Source organism: Lissotriton helveticus, chromosome 12, assembly GCF_964261635.1.
Source record: "Lissotriton helveticus chromosome 12, aLisHel1.1, whole genome shotgun sequence".
Classification (NCBI taxonomy): domain Eukaryota; kingdom Metazoa; phylum Chordata; class Amphibia; order Caudata; family Salamandridae; genus Lissotriton; species Lissotriton helveticus.
Window position 1 is genome coordinate 7,749,529 of NC_136073.1, and position 20,734 is coordinate 7,770,262.

Consider the following 20,734-nt stretch of genomic DNA (forward strand, 5'->3'; position numbering starts at 1 on the left):
AGAGAGGGGCTGTTTAGTACATAAACGGGACAGACAAGACCCTCCAGAAGAGGAGGCTCACCCCAGGGAGCGGAACCATGGGAACCCTTGTTGCGGCAGCAGCAGGAAAAGACACTGAAGTGTACTATAAGACGTGCAAAAGGAAAAACGCCGCTGTGTAGAACGATGGCAAACCTTAGCACAAGGCACCCAACTGCTCCCCCGAAAAACGGGGATATAGGACCAGACCTCGCAGAAGCGAAGAAAGGCAAAGGCACATAAAAAGGATACCCAGTGGTCATCAACACGCGGGTATATATAGAAAGACCAACAGCTGCGGCGCTATAGCAGGAACCCACCTAATGCACCAGTGGCAGGGGGCAGTCTCAAAAGGAGCGTGTGGAAACACACTGAAAAGAGTCAGCAACAAGGAAAAACCTTTGGCAGGGGAGTATGAAGCACCCACGCAAGGCGCCAACCGGGCGAGACCTGTGGCGTGTAGGAGGCAGTGCAAGAAGGCGCAACACTGAAAACCGCCGTAAACTGTAAGATAATGGCGCCATTAGACGGAGAGAGCCCAAAGGGACCTCCACGCCCGCCTGACGCAGAGCTACACAATAGCATACAGGTACCCCACCTGGGGTATATCACCCCCCCAAGAAAAACAGGTGAACACCTCTTAGGTTAAACCACAGTCAGAGGACAAGACACAAACAACTTGTGGAACACCGCCACAGAAGGCTTACTGTCAGCCCAAAAACGCACAGTCCAACTTGTGGATGCTAAATTAAAGGGTAACCACCCCAGGATAGAAAGACCTGAGATCTGCCAAGTACAGGACTTGTCTGCTTCCACTTAGGGACCTTTTTCCTGTTCAAAGGCCTCTATTTGACTGTCTTGATAGAAAACGACCAGCAGAGGCCGGTAAAATACCAGAATTCCAGTCTATAGAAATTGTCTTCTACAAGCAGCCGTAGAAAATATTTTTTTGCAAATCTTGTATTTTCAGTGATATGACCACCGAAGGCCCTGATTTTATATTAAAAACAGAGCTTTGGATATTTCTCTCCCGTGTTCCCATACCTGGCGTGTCACGCAGTTTGGTGCTTACTTTCCCTCCATGTTAACCCCTTGGCTGCGGCGGTAATTGCGCTGGGGGTAGGGAGCGCGGCGCCGTCATGCTCGTGACGGAACCACTCCGTCACGAGCCACGGGCGCGCTGTGCTTGTGACGGAGTGGTTCCGTCACGGCCCCGCCCGCTCAAAAGAACGCTCAGTGCAGGCGCAGAATTGATGCCGCGCAGGCGCGGCGGCCGGGCCGTGACGGGACCACTCCGTCATTAGCACAGCGCGTCCGTGGCTGGGTCACCAGCACGCAAAGGGTTAAAGAACAGCGGATATTTCAGCACCCAGGCAAATGTGCTGCATAGCTAAATACATATAAGGTCCCAAAGGCGAGACCCCCCCCCCCCAATCCCACTGACTAGGCCACGCCCCTGGACAGAGGGTCATTTCTGGGAATAAAGACTTTCCCAGCATCTTGAGGTCAGAAGCCCTGGGCACGGGGGCATCCGGGGGGCACGGGGGCATCCGGGGGGCACGGGGGCATCCGGGGGGCACGGGGGCATCCGAGGGGCGCGGGGGCATCCGAGGTGCACGGATGCGTCTTGCAATGAAACAGTGAAGAGCTGGCTGGGCTTCGAGGCGCATCTGAGGGCACGCAGGAGCACAGAAACATGGCACATTAATAATTGTCACGTCCGTGGGAAGCGCAGGCCTCGCTGACGAGCAGCCATAAATAATGAACGAGGCTTGCAATGCACTGAAATATTAATTCATTAAAAGTGTTTTATAGACTGAACTCTGCCCCCGCGGGCTTCGGAGCGCTGCACCCCCCGGGAGCACTTTAAAATTCACGGTGGATAGACGGGTGCCAGAGCGGGCGCCCCAGCCTTTGGAAATACAACCCTCGCTACAAGTGACTAACGAAAGAGCAAACGCGAATATACGGGCCGCAGAAACGGGGCGAAAATAAGGGTATGGCAAAGGTATCCCTGGTGGCGAACCTCGGGAGATGGGCAGTGACGTAGCCAGGATGCTGAGGGGCAGGAGCTCCCAAGCAGGACAGATCTAGATGCTAGATACTGAACTAGAGCAGCAGGACCTCAAGTCCGGTGTCACTGCACCTACTGCACCAGTGATCGGCAGGCCCCTGAATGCGGATGTTCCTGGGGCCCGGTGCCACTGCACCTGCTGCACCAGTGATAGGCAGGCTCCTGAATGCGGACGATTGCAGTCCCCGGTGCCACTGCACCTGCTGCACCAGTGATAGGCAGGCCCCTGAATGCGGATGATCGTGACCCCGGTGCCACTGCACCTGCTGCACCAGTGATAGCCCGGCCCTGACCGCGGGTGCTGTGGAGGAGGAGGGAGTGCAGGCTCCTGACCGCGGGTGCTGTGGCCCTCCAGTGGAGGAGGAGGGAGTGCCGGCTCTCACTCCCGGGGAGCGGCGCGCGCCTCATCTTCATACGCTGCACGCGTGGGCCTGGAGGACGCGCGGAGACCCCCTGATTGAAATTCATGCGGCGCCCCCGCTCACTGAGCCGTCTAATCCCGCTCAGTGGACGTGCCTGGGGGGTCGCGGGGGGGCTGCAGGGGAGGCGGGGGCCCTGACACCGAGCCAGCCTGGGGGCCATTCAACGGGTGATTACAAGGAGCCCAAGGTCAGCTGTAGGCTGAGAGGTCACCGGAGGGCGAAGGCTAGACTCTACCCAGAGGTAACTCAAGGTCACTGCTGGGCCCAGAGAAGGCCGCTGGAGGCCTGGCCTTTGAGAGGGCGTCTCCTTGAACCCAGGACCACCAGAGTGACTCCAGGGGTCTGTCGCTGACCTCCTGCTCTGAGCTACAGGGACACAACAAGCTCCAGAGGCCTCCGTGCAGCTGCCCAGCTCACCGGCTGCAGCTGGCCCTGCCCCAGCCCTGCCGCCCTCGGCTGTAGGGAGGTCTTGATCCCACAGAGGAGGCTCCTCGGGTCCTGGGCCCTTGGCTGGCATCAGCTGAGCTCCTCCAGTGAAATGCTCAAGTTTTGAAATCTACGCCAGACTTTGAGAAGGTAACTCTTTCAGCGGGACTAGCCTGGTCCCTGTATCCGGGCACATTCCGTCACGGCCAGCCTCAGCGTGCAACTGGGTCCCAGTCTAGCGTGACCAGATACCCACAGGTAGCGCTTCCTGCTTCTTGGTGCTATTTTTACTTAAACCTTTAAATTGCGTATTTCCGGTTCCACTGGTTGCATTTGTTGTCATGGCCTCAGTTTATTTAGTACTTGCTGCTCTCTTTTTCTAAATTGCTGCGTGGTTTTTCTTGAGTGTTTCCACTTTACTGCTGCTTGTGTGCTGCAAAAATGCTCAACACACTGCCTCCAAGTTCAGCCTGACTGCTTCTGTGCCGCTACCAGAGGGTTGAACACAGGTTCATGTAGTGACTTCTGGGGTTCACCCTGACCCGGCTTTGGAAGGGGGTCGCTCCCCCACCCCTCTGGGAACCCTCTCTGACCCCCATCTCTTCATTGCTCTTCTGTTCCCTCCCCTTTCAAGGAGGGCCTGACCTCTGACCCCTCACCTTCGATGGCGAAGGGCTTGCCCACGGTCAGCAGCTTGCAGTCGGAGTCGATGGAGACCTCGTACTCCAGCAGGGCCTTGTCCATGATGAAGGCGTTGAGGGTGGGGGGGTTCGTCCTTCCAAATGAAATCAAAAAGAAACAGAGTGTAACAAACCTATGCGGCTGCACAGAAGCACCAGCATCACAGTGCAAAGCCCTCGTGCACACGCGTCACCATGCACAGCCTTCGTGCACACGCATCGCCATGCACAGCCCCCCTGGTGCACAAGCATTGGCATGCACAGCCCCCCTTGTGCACACGCGTTGCCATGCACAGCTCTACTGGTGCACAAGAATCGTTGAGTACAGCCCTCGTAGTGCACTTCTCCTACCTCGTAGCCAAGACCTGGAACGCTCTCCCCACCAGCCTATGACAGACTGAGGACCTGCTGGCCTTCAGAAGACTCCTCAAGACCTGGCTCTTCGACCAGTAGCGGCACCCCCTCCCCCCCAGCGCCTTGAGACCCTCACGGGTATGTAGGGCGCCTTATAAATGGAGTGATTGATTGAACCAACCCCATGCATAGCCCCTCCTCCCCAGCAGCCTCCCTCATGCACAACCCTCACCATGAAGACAGCTTGCATTAAAGCAGCAGGTGCAGTAGCCCAGCACAGACATTAACCTGTTCAACCTGTTCACCCCTGTACCCCTCCAGCATTTATCAGAGGTGGGCCACGTACACGGACCTGTGCATCTACCCCACATGTTCATCCGAAAAGACACCTCACACGCCTTTCAGAGGCCACCACGGCGCATACATTCACCTATTCATCCTTCCTATATGTAAATCTGTACATCCGCCGCAAGCATGAATCCGTCGCTCCACCTAATGCATTTAACTAAACATCCATTCTGTATGTTCCTGTGAATATTCACTTCATGTATACTTCCAGAGAACCAGCATGCAGATCCATTCTCCTATGGATTGATCATATACATCACACCTACTTGTTTGCCAATGTACACCCCCATGAGTTCACCCATAAATTCACTCACACATTGCATTCATCCGTTTATTCAACCAATGCAAACCATCAATTTTATAGATTAAACCAAATATGCACTCTGCACATTCATCCATATGTTCATTCATGATAGCCGCACCTATCCATCTGTCCATCCATACATCCACCCTCGAGGTGTATCCACGAAGCCAGCTTATGGATTTACTCTCACATTCACGGTATATATTCATCCCTAACACATGCATTCATGTATCCACCCCACACATTCACGTGTATGTTGTGAGTTTAATTTACTAAGATTTTCTAGAGTGCTTTCACTTGGAAGTTGTAGGGTTGAATGTGTGTAAGAATACAGCAATATCATTTTAGTCTGAGAACGCTGCATTATTTATGCAAAAATAGTAGGGCGCCCTAGGTAGTTTTAAGTGGAGAGCAGCTCCTTAATATGAAATACTCTACAATACCACCGACATGCTGTATCTCCTCAGATCAAATGTCTGATTTTCTAACAGAGTTTTTAAGCATAGGATTAGCAGAGGCCATTCACGCCGAGCTGGAAGGTCGACAAAGCTTTTTGTCATTTTTGAAGCAAACTCTTAAAGCACAGGATTAGCTGGTGGCATCCACGCCGAGCTCAAAAACGACGAATGAAAAACAGACAGTTGAGGTGACCAGGTTTAGAGTGTCGGCAGACATTTGAGGTAAGCAGGTTTAGAGTGTCGGCAGACATTTGAGGTGAGCAGGTTTAGAGTGTCGGCCGACATTTGAGGTAAGCAGGTTTAGAATGTCAGCAGACATTTGAGGTAAGCAGGTTTAGAATGTCAGCAGACATTTGAGGTAAGCAGGTTTAGACTGTCGGCAGACATTCGAGGTAAGCAGGTTTAGAATGTCGGCAGACATTTGAGGTAAGCAGGTTTAGACTGTCGGCAGACATTTGAGGTGAGCAGACATTTGAGGTGTGCAGGTTTAGACTGTCAGCAGACATTTGAGGTAAGCAAGTTTAGACTGTCGGCAGACATTTAAGGTGAGCAAGTTTAGACTGTCGGCAGACATTTAAGGTAAGCAAGTTTAGAATGTCGGCAGACATTTGAGGTAAGCATGTTTAGACTGTCGGCAGACATTTGAGGTGTGCAGGTTTAGACTGTCGGCAGACATTTGAGGTAAGCAGGTTTAGAATGTCGGCAGACATTTGAGGTAAGCAGGTTTAGACTGTCGGCAGACATTTGAGGTAAGCAGGTTTAGAATGTCGGCAGACATTTGAGGTAAGCAGGTTTAGACTGTCGGCAGACATTTGAGGTGAGAAGGTTTAGACTGTCGGCAGACAATTGAGGTGTGCAGGTTTAGACTGTCGGCAGACATTTGAGGTGAGCAGGTTTAGAATGTCGGCAGACATTTGAGGTAAGCAGGTTTAGACTGTCGGCAGACATTTGAGGTAAGCAGGTTTAGAATGTCGGCAGACATTTGAGGTAAGCAGGTTTAGACTGTCGGCAGACATTTGAGGTAAGCAGGTTTAGACTGTCGGCAGACATTTGAGGTAAGCAGGTTTAGACTGTCGGCAGACATTTGAGGTAAGCAGGTTTAGAATGTCGGCAGACATTTGAGGTAAGCAGGTTTAGAATGTCGGCAGACATTTGAGGTAAGCAGGTTCAGAATGTCTGCAGACATTTGAGGTAAGCAGGTTTAGACTGTCGGCAGACATTTGAGGTGAGCAGGTTTAGACTGTCGGCAGACATTTGAGGTAAGCAGGTTTAGAATGTCGGTAGACATTTGAGGTAAGCAGGTTTAGACTGTCGGCAGACATTTGAGGTAAGCAGGTTTAGAATGTCGGCAGACATTTGAGGTAAGCAGGTTTAGAATGTCGGCAGACATTTGAGGTAAGCAGGTTTAGAATGTCGGCAGACATTTGAGGTAAGCAGGTTTAGAATGTCGGCAGACATTTGAGGTAAGCAGGTTTAGAGTGTCTGCAGACATTTGAGGTGAGCCGGTTTAGAGTGTCGGCAGACATTTGAGGTAAGCAGGTTTAGACTGTCGGCAGACATTTGAGGTGAGCAGGTTTAGACTGTCGGCAGACATTTGAGGTGAGAAGGTTTAGACTGTCGGCAGACATTTGAGGTGAGAAGGTTTAGACTGTCGGCAGACATTTGAGGTAAGCAGGTTTAGACTGTCGGCAGACATTTGAGGTGAGCAGGTTTAGAATGTCGGCAGACATTTGAGGTAAGCAGGTTTAGACTGTCGGCAGACATTTGAGGTAAGCAGGTTTAGAATGTCGGCAGACATTTGGTGTAAGCAGGTTTAGACTGTCGGCAGACATTTGAGGAAAGCAGGTTTAGAATGTCGGCAGACATTTGAGGTAAGCAGGTTTAGAATGTCTGCAGACATTTGAGGTAAGCAGGTTTAGACTGTCGGCAGACATTTGAGGTGAGCAGGTTTAGAGTGTCTGCAGACATTTGAGGTGAGCCGGTTTAGAGTGTCGGCAGACATTTGAGGTAAGCAGGTTTAGACTGTCGGCAGACATTTGAGGTAAGCAGGTTTAGAGTGTCGGCAGACATTTGAGGTAAGCAAGTTTAGACTGTCGGCAGACATTTGAGGTAAGCAGGTTTAGAATGTCGGCAGACATTTGAGGTAAGCAGGTTTAGACTGTCGGCAGACATTTGAGGTGAGCAAGTTTAGACTGTCGGCAGACATTTGAGGTGAGCAAGTTTAGACTGTCGGCAGACATTTGAGGTAAGCAAGTTTAGACTGTCGGCAGACATTTGAGGTAAGCAGATTTAGAATGTCGGCAGACATTTGAGGTAAGCATGTTTAGACTGTCGGCAGACATTTGAGGTGTGCAGGTTTAGACTGTCGGCAGACATTTGAGGTAAGCAGGTTTAGAATGTCGGCAGACATTTGAGGTAAGCAGGTTTAGACTGTCGGCAGACATTTGAGGTAAGCAGGTTTAGACTGTCGGCAGACATTTGAGGTAAGCAGGTTTAGACTGTCGGCAGACATTTGAGGTAAGCAGGTTTAGACTGTCGGCAGACATTTGAGGTAAGCAGGTTTAGAATGTCGGCAGACATTTGAGGTAAGCAGGTTTAGAATGTCGGCAGACATTTGAGGTAAGCAGGTTCAGAATGTCTGCAGACATTTGAGGTAAGCAGGTTTAGACTGTCGGCAGACATTTGAGGTGAGCAGGTTTAGAGTGTCTGCAGACATTTGAGGTGAGCCGGTTTAGAGTGTCGGCAGACATTTGAGGTAAGCAGGTTTAGACTGTCGGCAGACATTTGAGGTAAGCAGGTTTAGACTGTCGGCAGACATTTGAGGTAAGCAGGTTTAGAGTGTCGGCAGACATTTGAGGTAAGCAAGTTTAGACTGTCGGCAGACTTTTGAGGTAAGCAGGTTTAGAATGTCGGCAGACATTTGAGGTAAGCAGATTTAGACTGTCGGCAGACATTTGAGGTAAGCAAGTTTAGACTGTCGGCAGACATTTGAGGTGAGCAAGTTTAGACTGTCGGCTCATTCGGAAGTGGGCTGCTGGGGGAAGTAACTTCCAAAACAGAGGTAAAGGGTAAGCACGGTGGGGATGAAGGTGGGAGCAAACAGAAATTCTTGGCAGACATTTGAGGTAAGCAGGTTTAGACTGTCGGAGGTGTTGTAGACTATGACATATAAAAGCACTGCTCTCTCGCTCAATATATATATATGTATGTATGCACTATGGAGTTGATCGGCTTCACAGGGACCAGTAATAGAATTATTAATTCCCAGCCGAATCCCTGATCAACTTATTATATTTTGTCACATCAAAAAAGGAAACTATGGTGTGTATATATATATCTATAATACTGTCTGTCCATAGAGAGATGTGTACCTTGAGTTATAATGCCTATCTGTAGCTATATATGGACATTGAGTTTTATCATGTACCCTGGACGCCTTCTGAACTGTAATGTAACTATTTTAACTCACATTTAATGAATTTATTCACACTTTGCACTTTATATTGTAGCACTTTCTTGCCATCTGGATATATAAAAAAATACTTTGCACAAATCTTGCAATTTTGCACAACAATCAACTGTACTGTATACCCTATACATTGACCTAGATGTCAGTGTGGTTAATTTCATATAAACCCATGAGTCATTTATATCATTAGGACTTGGTTTAAGTGAAAATACTTATAGTTATATGTCATTTGGAGGTTTTTAGTAAATATTGATTAACTATTGTCATTTAATGTTTATATATGAAATTTTTGACTTGTATTGTGGTTTATTAACTTGGGGTTCTAGTTTGTATTTTACAGACAAGTGTACAGAAGCATATTTACATTGATTTAATATGTGATATGTTGTGCAAATTAATAGCATTTAAGCGGTAATTTGAATTGTGTGGGAGTTACATTATGAAACTATAGTAACTTTTCCATTTCCATAACATGTGATGGCGATTATGCACTTTAAATGGGTGGCCAGCCCTCGTGACGATGTCATGTGAACAAGGCTATCTCTAGCCGAAACGCGTCGTGGCGGACTGGTGCTGGGTTTGAACTTAATAAAATAACTTTGCACCTTGATTTGGGTCTCGCTGGTTCCTGTTCGTTTGTGCGGTCAACTGCAGCGCTTGTGGACATCTGGAACTTTACATACCTCATATATATATATATGTTCATCACACGCATCCCAGGATAATACAATCCACAAAGGAAAGCAGCACTCGCAGGGGGTTGTTCCAACCAATTTATTCGTGGCGGAACAAACAGCAACGACGCGTTTCGCCGTAGGGCTTTGTCAAGTTGACTTGACAAAGCCCTACGGCGAAACGCGTCGTTGCTGTTTGTTCCGCCACGAATAAATTGGTTGGAACAACCCCCTGCGAGTGCTGCTTTCCTTTGTGGATTGTATTATCCTGGGATGCGTGTGATGAACATTGTGTAACGGGCACACCCCCGTTTGGCGTGCACCCGCCCATGAGTGCAACCGGCTGGTGTTTGGAAGTTTGGGATATATATATATATATATATATATATATATATATATATATATATAGTCTGCCTCAAAACTACTCTAGAGGGCCTAAGCTGATATGAAACCTCCGCAAGTCAAAATGCACACTCACTCCCACCCTATTCATTCATCCACCCTTCCATAAATTCATATACAATCCACCTGTCCAGACATGTATCGTCATGCATACATCGCCCATCCATCTATACGCTGATGAACAAGTTACTTACCTTCTGTAACGCCTTATCTGGAAGAGACTATATCTAGCTGCAGATTCCTTACCTTTTGAACTCCCTCAGGCGTCCGACTGGATCCGGAAGATTTTTCCTGAGCAGTACCCCTGCAAGCCACTAGGTTTGCGTCTTTTAGCTCCGCGTCCGTGTCGGCGTCGTCCGCACCAAAAGTGACACAGCGGTAACTATATAGGCATCACCCAGGTACGCTGACGTCAGTTACTTTTCACAACTTTCCACGCCAGAAGGGCAGAGCCATGAATAACACTGAGAACTGGAGTGTCAAAACTAGAGCCCTGAAAGGGATCATCCCTGTCCCTGTAAATAAGTTTGCAAAGCGGGGAGGATGAGTGAGTCACTAAGGAATTTGCAGCTAGATAGAGTCTCTACCTGATAAGGCGTTAATTACTGAAGGTAAGTAACTTATTCATCTGATAGAGACATCTAACCGCAGATTCATTACCTTAGAATAGATACCCAAGCAATGCCATCCCGGGGGAGAGTCTGCGATAGTCAGGATAGACTGAGAGGTAAGGTGGCTTAGAAGATAAGGCCTGCAACTCACTCACTCTGCGGGCAGATGTAATCATCACAAGGAAGGCTGCTGTCAAGGTGAGAAGCCTGAGGGGGCAATTATTTAAAGTCTCGAAAGGAGCGCACATCAAAGAAGTAAAAACTAAATTAAGGTTCCACTGACGAGAGGAGTAAGACCCTTGAGGAACCCATTTACAATAGGGGACTTGAACAAAGAGGATTGATCGGGCAACCGGATTATTGCAGAAATGGCAGATAGACAGCCCTTAAGAGTGCCCAGAGCAGAGCCCTGCTGGGCAAGGGAAAAAATGACAAGCGGAACTTCAGAAAGGGGAGCAAAAGCTTTCTTTGCACACCATGCCATAATTCTTTCCCAACGACAGACATGCACCGTCTTGGTGGAGGGACGCCTAGCTGCCAAGATGGCTTTACCGACTTCAGGAGGAAAGTTGAAAGCTGTCGACTGTCGCTGTTCAATCTACAAGCAAGAAGGCGGAGAGTAGACAGGTTTTGGGTGGAGAACCCACCCCGGCTGCTGTGACAGAAGATCCTCCCGGAGGGGCAGCCTCATCGGAGGATCGAGGGCCATGCTCAGTAGCTCGGGACACCAGACTCTTGACGAAGGGTCCATGACCCGACCCGCCCTGTTTGTTGCAGCACCACATGGCGGTGGTGTTGCCCCTGAACACCTGCACTAGCCTTCCCTTGATCGAGGGTAGAAAGGCTTTCCATGCCAGTCGGATCGCTCGGAGCTCCAACAGTTTGATGTAGAGTCCGGATTCTGCCAGAGTCCTCTGATCTCCACCTCTCCCAGATGGCCGCCCCATCCCAGACGCGACTCACCTGTCGCTACTGTGTGGTCTGGTGAGTGCAGGGAGAGAGATCTGCCTCTGACCCAATCGCGGCTCGCCAACTACCACTGCCGATCGTTCGCAGTGCCCTCTGAGATCTGGACCATGTCGCGGAGATTCCCCTCATGCTTCACCCACTGGAACTTCAGGTCGCACCGCAGAGCCCACATATGACAGCCTGTGTCACGAGCAGGATGCAGGAGGCCATGAGGCCCAGCGGCCTCAGAGTCAGTCTCACCAAAATCCAGGATATGTTATGTTATGTTATATGCAGTTTTATAACGCGCTCAATTACTGCCGGAGTATCCTGGCGCGGAATTCTGAAAGGAAAGTGCAAAAGGCCATAGCAGACAAAGGAGCATCTAAAAAGCGATTTTAAACAGATAAGTTTTCAGAGCTTTCTTAAAAAGACCAAAGTTCAGGTTAGACCGCAGGGGCAAAGGGAGACCATTCCAGGCGGTCGCCGCTCTAACCGCAATTGACTGCCCGCCTAGCCGAGATCGAGGGACCTGCAACAGATGTTGGGCGGCAGAGCGCAAAGGTCGATTGGGGAGATAGCGGCAAAACCTTTTCATCAAATACGTAGGGCCAAGGCCATAAATGGCTTTATGGGCCAAAGTAAGTATTTTGAAGATGACGCGCTGCGGCACTGGCAGCCAATGAAGCCTCTGCAAGTGGGCCCGAACGCTCATGCGACTTGAAATGCTGCATAAAAGTCTGGCTGTGGCATTTTGAATGACCTGGAGGCGCCCCACCAGATAGGCCGGGGACCCACTTAACAGAGCGTTGGCGTAGTCAAGGCACGAGAGAATTAATGCTCTGGCCACTGACTCTCCCGCTGTGGATGGAAGTTAAGGAAAGAACTTCCGCAGAGCTTTCAGGGTGCCAAAGCATCCACCCGTCAATTTCTTGATGTGGGCCTCAAATGAGAGATCTTCCCCGAACCGAACTCCCAGATTCTTAGCCGGGATGTTAACAGAACAGGGCAATGGAAAGCCGGCCGGCCAGAGTGCTTCTCTAAATCGAGAGGGAAACTGACCGTACAAGAGAATTTCAGTTTTATCCTCATTACATTTCAGTTGGGCGGCTGCCAGCCAGTTAAAGACCGAGGACAGACACGACCGAATCGTACCTGTGTCCAGGTCAGCTCCAGGCCACGTAAACAACAGCTGCGTGTCGTCGGCGTAGGCTATAATTTTGGCTCCTAGTTGTTCCGCCATCGTAATCAGGGGGGTCAGATACACATTAAATAGCAGCGGGCTCAACGTTGAGTGACTGAAACATCGGTATCATAGCCTGAATATCCTGGACTCGCCGCTCAGGAAGATAAGCCCAAAACTACATTGTATACAGAACATCGCGGATGAAAGGGAGCGTCTGAAAGGGAGTCAGGTGCGACTTATGCACGTTGATAGTGAACCCCAGTGAGTAGTCTGGAGGTGGGATACAACAGTCTGGGGTGAGCCCCCTTCAGCTGTAAGTCGCCAAGATAAGGGGTGCCAGCCTTCCCCTATCTCCGAAGATTAACTGCAACCACCGCCATCACCTTGAACACCCGGGAGAGCTGGTAAGGCCAAAGAGAAGCATGGCAAATTGAAAGTGCCCGTGGCCTATCTTGAACCATAGATATCGCCGGCGGGTAGGCATGACTGGAATATGAAAACAGGCGTCTTGCATGTCCAACGCTACCATCCAGCCTCCGGAGTCCAGGGCAGCCAAGACCCGAGCTAGCGTGAGCATTTTGAATTTCTCCTTATTGAGAATATGAAGATTGAGAATAGGACAGAGGCCCTTGTCCTTTTTGGGAACCAGAAAGTAGCAGGAATAACAACCTCAGCGTACTTCTGACACCGGAACCGTCTCTATGGCTCCCTTGGCCATGAGAGCCATGACTTCCTCCCGGAGCAGAAACAGACGATTCTCCGTCAGCCAGTCGTGAGATGGTGGTATGAGTGTTTATTGGCATGGCTAGAAACCCTTACCATTGCCGCAAAAAGCAGACTGAGGTGGACGTCGGGCAAGCAGAGGCCTAAGGACCTGGCCGTAGCACAAGAATCCATACAGTACTCGAGCATCGAATCTGCCTAGTCTCCGAAGAGACGGGTGTCATCGAAGGGCATGTCCATTAGGGAAGCTTGGACATCCCCTGAAAAACCAGGCGTGGCGTCTAAGGGCCGCCGTTGTGGAAACCGTTCTGCCAATTGAGTCGGTTGTGTCACGTTCGAATCTAATAGTGAACTTTGCCACATCTCTCCAGACAGTGGCAGCTTAGGAGTGCCCAGCACGGGCCTCCTCCGGGACCTGCGGCAGCACGTGCACAACCGTATCCCACAAAGTGTGGGAATAACGGTCCAAAAAGCATGCAGTGTTTACGGACCGCAATGCCAGGCTGGCAGAAGAATACATCTTCTTCCCAAATTAGTCCAGTCTCTTGGATTCCCTATCTGGGAGAGTGGTAGGGAAAGCACCTTGGGAGGTGGAGGCTTGGGCCATCAAGCTTCCAGGGGTAAGGTGTTGGATGAGGAAGTTTGGGTCCTTGGTACAGGGTGATGGCGGCGGAGAATCGTCCTATTGAAAGGAGCCCCTGTGCTGGGTTTGGACCAGGTACCCAACTGGAAATCAGTGAGTGAGCCATTGAATGGGAGTAAGGGTTCCGATGTGGAGACTCCCGGTAGAGGCACGTCTGTCAAGAAATTAGCCTTGACTGCCACTGTGGGAAGCTGAAGGTCAAGGAACTCCGCTGCTCTCCCACCACCACTGCATAAGAAGCTTCCCCCTCTGTAGCCGCGGTCAGAGGAGAAAGCAGACCAGCATCTGGAGACATATCCAGGCTACTGGCCTCACCCGGATCCTCAAACCAGTCCACACTTTGCCCTCCTCATAGGGCTGGTATTGTAAAGGGTCCAGTGACCCCTCCCCGAGGCCTAGTCGATGAAAATAGGCTCAGCCTCCGATCTAGGAGGCAAAGCTCCTGTTGGAGTTGATGATGTGGGGCACACATCGGGCTCCGTGTCGGAGCCAGGGATGACAATGGAGATGGCAGCGATGGGCGCATCGTGCTCACCCTGGGGAAGGTTGAGATGGCACGACCGGCGCTGGTCCGGATCCAGAAATGGTTCCTTGGGGCCCCACTGGAGCCAGGGCCGGATCCGCCTATGGGGCCACTTACAACCCTGCGGAGCCCGAAGGCACGTTGACAGGGTTGAGCCGCCCAAATATGAACCGCATGGCCTCATTCAACTCTTTCAGTTGGGCAGGAGTCGCTCTGGCCTTTGGGAAGGCGCAGAGTTGGCCCAGGCACAGGTTCCGGGATACGAGGCCTAGAACGCCGAGGCTCCCTCATCTCGTCGGCCGATGGGAAATCGGAGACCGCTTAGAATTCTTGCTCTTCTTTTTGTTCCTCCTTCCTGAGTATCCAGAGGACTTCAAATGTGATGAGGATAGCTAAGCGAGCAACCTCGGGACGTGTCCCTTGACAGGGATCTCGACTTCCAAGGAGTCGCATGCCGGCTTCAGGAACTGCTGCCTCAAAGCCTTCGGAGCTTCGTCCAGCAATCTGAAGACAGCTTGGTGTCGTGGTTGCGCTCCAGACACCAAAGACACACAAGGTGTGGGTCCGTCACCGACATTGGTCAGTGACAGGCACCGTAGGGCTTAAAACCAGACTTGCGCGAAGACTTCCTTGACACACCAGGAGTTAAACCACAAAAAGAGTCAACAAAACGTTGATCAAAGCCTGTCAAAAAACAACATAGGGATTGGTAGCTCTTCTCCGGATCACCGCTGACTGGTGTGGAAAGAAAAAAACTGACACCAGAGTGGCGCATATATAGGTATCGCGACATCACCTAAGGCACGGACGAGGGACGCGTAGCCGATCGACTCCACCTACTGGTGCGCCGGGGTACTGCTCATGAAAAGCCTTTTGGATCCAGTCTGAAGCCTGGGGGAATTCAAAAGGTAAGGATTCTGTGGCTAGAAGTCTCTATCAGATATACATATCACTCACCATTCGGCAGCCCGTGGCCAAGTCAGTTCTACGTCAGTCACTCCACCTCTGTGAGCTGGGAGAGTTAATCGTGGCACGTGCAGGTATAAACAGGGATCAGTGTGGTGTAGGTTTTACCCCCAGTGTCCCTGACCAGAAGCTTCCCCTAGTGCTCCAACCGCTCGCCTGCACACCTTAGGCCCTTACTTGAGCATGGACACCCCATCCGACGTGGCCGGGACACTGTAGCGCCTCATGTAGTCGTGGATCTCCGGGAAGCTCTTTTTGATGTACTCCTCGGCACTGCTCTCCCACACTGTGCCGAAGCGGAAGCCTTGAGATGGGTGATGCAGCTTTAGTGGATAGAATATTTTATAAATACATCACAAGAACAAAGTCATCACCAAAACCAACAGAAAGCAGTGAGAGAAAAAGCACACTCTACCACCTGAAAGAGGCTACAACCAAAGCCAACGACAACCAGGCTACAATCAAACAAAATCGTAACGGATCTACAAATCCAACAGAAATTACCCAGCAAGAGCATCACATCAAGAGTACAACCAAACAAAGCAGGAACACATTACAATAATCCAACAGAAAGCAACAGAGAGCGAGAGTGCACCCTACCATCACAATCAGGCAATAGCCAAATAAAACAGAAACAGGTCAGCCAAAATGATCAGAAACCAACAATATAGGATCACGTTACCAAAACTAACCAAAAGCAACCAGCGATGTAGCACACCCTACCACCCGAACCAGGATACAACCAAGCAAAACAGGAACATGTCACCAAAAACAACAAAAATCAACCAGAGAAAGGGCACCTTGGGCCACCACGGCCAGGCTACAGCAAAGTAAAACAGAACACATAACCAAAAGAAAGCAACCAGAGAAAGGACACACCCTACCAACACAACTAGGGGACAACCAATTAAAAATGCAAATCGTCACCAAGACCAATAGAAACACATGATATCATCACAAAAAGAGCACAGTCAAACAAAACAGAGCATGTTACCAAAAACAACAGAAATCAAATAGAGAAAGGCCACACCCAACGACCACAACCAGGATACAACAAAAACAAAGCAGAAACACAGCAGTAGAAGGAACAGAGAGAGAGCGTGTCTTACAACCACCGACAAACAAAACAGCAACAGGTCACCAAAACCACAGAATTAGATCAAATTACAATCAAGCGGAACAAGAAGATATCAAGAGCTCCAGCAGAAATGAACTAGAGAGAGAGTGCATCCTACCACCACAACTAGGCTACAACGAAACAGAACAGGAACATGTCCCCTAAATCCTCAGGAAAGAAACCAGAGACAGAGCACATCCTACCAACGCAAAGCAGAACACATCACCAAAAGAAAACAACAAGAGACAGACCACATACTACCACTACAATCAGGCCTCAACCAAATACAATAGGAACACATCACCAAAACCAACAGAAAGCAACCACAGAGAGAACACATCCTAACACTTAACCAGCGTGCTGTCAAACAAAGCAGGAACACATCTTGAAAACCAAAGTAAAGCAAACAAAGAGACAGAGCACACATCAAACCACTACAACCAGGAAAAAACCAAACAAAACTAGAACAAATCACCACTTGAAACAAACCAACCAGCAAAACAGCACATCCCACTTTCACAACAAGTCTACAGCAAAACAGAACAGTAATACATCATCAAAACCAAATCAAAGTAATAGTGAGAGAGCACTTCCTATCACCATAACCAGGCTACAAAGAAATACCCCACGAACACATCACTAAAACGAGTAGAAAAAATCCATAGGGTGACAGACAGCGTATCCTAACCGTACAACTGGGGGAATAAGGTAACCCAAAAAACTGAAAGCAACCACAGAGAAAGCATATTCTCAAAAAACAACCAAGGCACAACCAAACGAGAAGTAATATGTCCTAAAAACTACAGAAAGCCACCGGAGAGAGAATCTAAGGAAGCGCAACATAAAGTTAAAATGCAGCACAATCTATCACCACAACGAAGACACAAGCAGCAACCAGAAAGAAGAACAGAGAGAGGTCCTCTTACCACCACCAGGAGGGCACACCTAACAGAAATCAGAAAGAGAAGCATCATCAATGCCATCTTACTATTACAAGTAGGACTGAAGTGGCAAAAAAAATGAAAAACAAGTGTGGACGTCTTACCACCATAATAGGCAACAGACAACATAGAGCTGAGGAGAGAGAGAAATGTGAAGGGACACATCTTAGAGCAATCCCAGAAAACCACCACGAGAATTAGGAAGAGAACATGTTACCACAGTCACAAGACAAAAATGGCAACCAGACAGAAAAAGAGAATGTTACCAAGAGTAGCAGACCACAGCCATCAGAATCCAGAGAGCAAACTGAAAAAAGCACATATTACAACAATAACCAGCCAGAGATCTGAGCGGGAACTCTAAATATTATCTCTATTCAGGTCACAGAAAACAAGGTGCATCCCACCATTATAACAGGAACGTATCACCATTTGAACTACCCTGATAACAGGACAGCGAGGATAAGATATCGGCTAAAGATTGAGAAAGGACATCTTATAACCAGACCATATGAAACTGTAGCAGAGAGAAAGTGCATCTTACCATCATACCAAACTATGAGATACTAGGGAGACAAAAGGAAATCTTGCCTCCATTAACAGAATAGAGTCAAAAGACAGACTGAGAATACAGAGCGCAAGCCTTACCAACAAAATAACAGCATAACAAAGTCTGAACAAGAAAGATGAGTGGAGGGAAGCATACGAAAATCTACATAAACAGCAAAAAAAGATCAAAACCAACAGGGAACTGAAAGGTGAGCAACTACCACTGCCCCACACCAAACAGAAGGCAGAATAGGATCACCTCTTACTGTAAACCATACACAGCATGACCTGGACAGAAAGCGAGCACAACTTACTATCGTCGTAACTAGACCAACACTGAACAGAGAGTGCACGTTTTACCATCACCCTAACTATACCAAAGACACAGGGGGTGAGCATGCCTTACCATCACCCTAACTATTCCGAAGACACAGGGGGTTAGCAGGCCTTATCATCACCCTAACTACACCTAAGAGGACAGAGAGCAAGCTTGCCTCACCATCACCATAACTAAACCAAAGCCGACACAGAGTGAGCATGCTTTGCCTTCACAACAACTGAAACAAAGACGTCCGAACGAGCATGCCTAACCATCACCCTAACAATACTGAAGACGACAGAGAGCGAGCATGCCTTACCATCACCCTAACTATACCAAAGATAACAGAGAGCGAACACACCTTACCATCACAAGACCAAAGATGACAAAGAGCAAGCATGCCTTACCATAACTATACCAAAGAAGTCAGAGCGAGCATGTCTTACCTTAACCCTAACTATACCAAATACGACAGAGCGAGCATGCCTTACCATTACTATAACAAAGACGACAGAGAGAGAATGCCTTACCTTCACCCTAACTATACCAAAGAAGTCAGAGTGAGTATGCCGTACCATCACCCTTACTATACGAAAGGTAACAGAGCGAGCACATCTTACTAACACCATAACTATACCAAAGAAGATAGAGCGAGCATGTCTTACCTTAACCATAACTATATCTAAGACGACAGAGAGCAAGCATGCCTTACCATTACAACAAGACCAAAGACGACAGAGAGCAAGCATGCCTTACCATCACCATAACTATACATAAGACGAAAGAGAGTGAGCATGCCTTACCATCACCATAACTATACCTAAGACGACAGAGAGCGAGCATGCCTTACCATCACCATAACTATACCTAAGACGACAGAGAGCGAGCATGCCTTACCATCACCATAACTATACCTACGACGACAGAGAGCGAGCATGCCTTACCATCACCATAACTATACCTAAGACGACAGAGAGCGAGCATGCCTTACCATCACCATAACTATACCTAAGACGACAGAGAGCGAGCATGCCTTACCATCACCATAACTATACATAAGACGAAAGAGAGCGAGCACGCCTTACCATCACCATAACTATACCTAAGACGACAGAGAGTGAGCATGCCTTACCATCACCATAACTATACCTAAGACGACAGAGAGCGAGCATGCCTTACCATCACCATAACTATTCATAAGACGAAAGAGAGCGAGCACGCCTTACCATCACCATAACTATACCTAAGACGACAGAGAGCGAGCATGCCTTACCATCACCATAACTATACCTACGACGACAGAGAGCGAGCATGCCTTACCATCACCATAACTATACATAAGACGAAAGAGAATGAGCATGCCTTACCATCACCATAACTATACATAAGACGAAAGAGAGTGAGCATGCCTTACCATCACCATAACTATACATAAGACGAAAGAGAGTGAGCATGCCTTACCATCACCATAACTATACATAAGACGAAAGAGAGTGAGCATGCCTTACCATCACCATAACTATACCTAAGACGACAGAGAGCGAGCATGCCTTACCATAACTATACCTACGACGACAGAGAGCGAGCATGCCTTACCATAACTATACCTACGACGACAGAGAGTGCGCATGCCTTACTATCACTATAACTATACCAAAGGAGGCAGAGAGCGAGCGTGGCTTACCATCACCATAACTATACATAAGACGAAAGAGAGCGAGCATGCCTTACCATCACCCTAACTATACCAAATACGACAGAGCGAGCATGCCTTACCATTACTATAACAAAGACGACAGAGAGAGAATGCCTTACCTTCACCCTAACTATACCAAAGAAGTCAGAGTGAGTATGCCGTACCATCACCCTTACTATACAAAAGGTAACAGAGCGAGCACATCTTACTAACACCATAACTATACCAAAGAAGATAGAGCGAGCATGTCTTACCTTAACCATAACTATATCTAAGACGACAGAGAGCAAGCATGCCTTACCATTACAACAAGACCAAAGACGACAGAGAGCAAGCATGCCTTACCATCACCATAACTATACATAAGACGAAAGAGAGTGAGCATGCCTTACCATCACCATAACTATACCTAAGACGACAGAGAGCGAGCATGCCTTACCATCACCATAACTATACCTAAGACGACAGAGAGCGAGCATGCCTTACCATCACCATAACTATACCTACGACGACAGAGAGCGAGCATGCCTTACCATCACCATAACTATAGCTAAGACGACAGAGAGCGAGCATGCCTTACCATCACCATAACTATACCTAAGACGACAGAGAGCGAGCATGCCTTACCATCACCATAACTATACATAAGACGAAAGAGAGCGAGCACGCCTTACCATCACCATAACTATACCTAAGACGACAGAGAGCGAGCATGCCTTACCATCACCATAACTATACATAAGACGAAAGAGAGCGAGCATGCCTTACCATCACCATAACTATACCTAAGACGACAGAGAGCGAGCATGCCTTACCATCACCATAACTATACCTACGACGACAGAGAGCGAGCATGCCTTACCATCACCATAACTATACATAA

At 48.7% G+C, this 20,734-nt stretch overlaps 1 protein-coding gene across 1 annotated transcript in view; it reads right to left on the minus strand.

Moving 5' to 3' along the window:
• GRIN3B (glutamate ionotropic receptor NMDA type subunit 3B) overlaps positions 1-20,734 on the minus strand; it is a 115,138-nt gene that overhangs the window by 34,979 nt on the left and 59,425 nt on the right. Inside the window, exons 4-5 of the mRNA XM_078670534.1 lie at positions 15,407-15,552; positions 3,600-3,715 (exon numbers count right to left, since the gene is read on the minus strand). Of these exons, the coding sequence (XP_078526660.1) occupies positions 3,600-3,715; positions 15,407-15,552 (262 nt within the window). The remainder of the gene's footprint in view (positions 1-3,599; positions 3,716-15,406; positions 15,553-20,734) is intronic.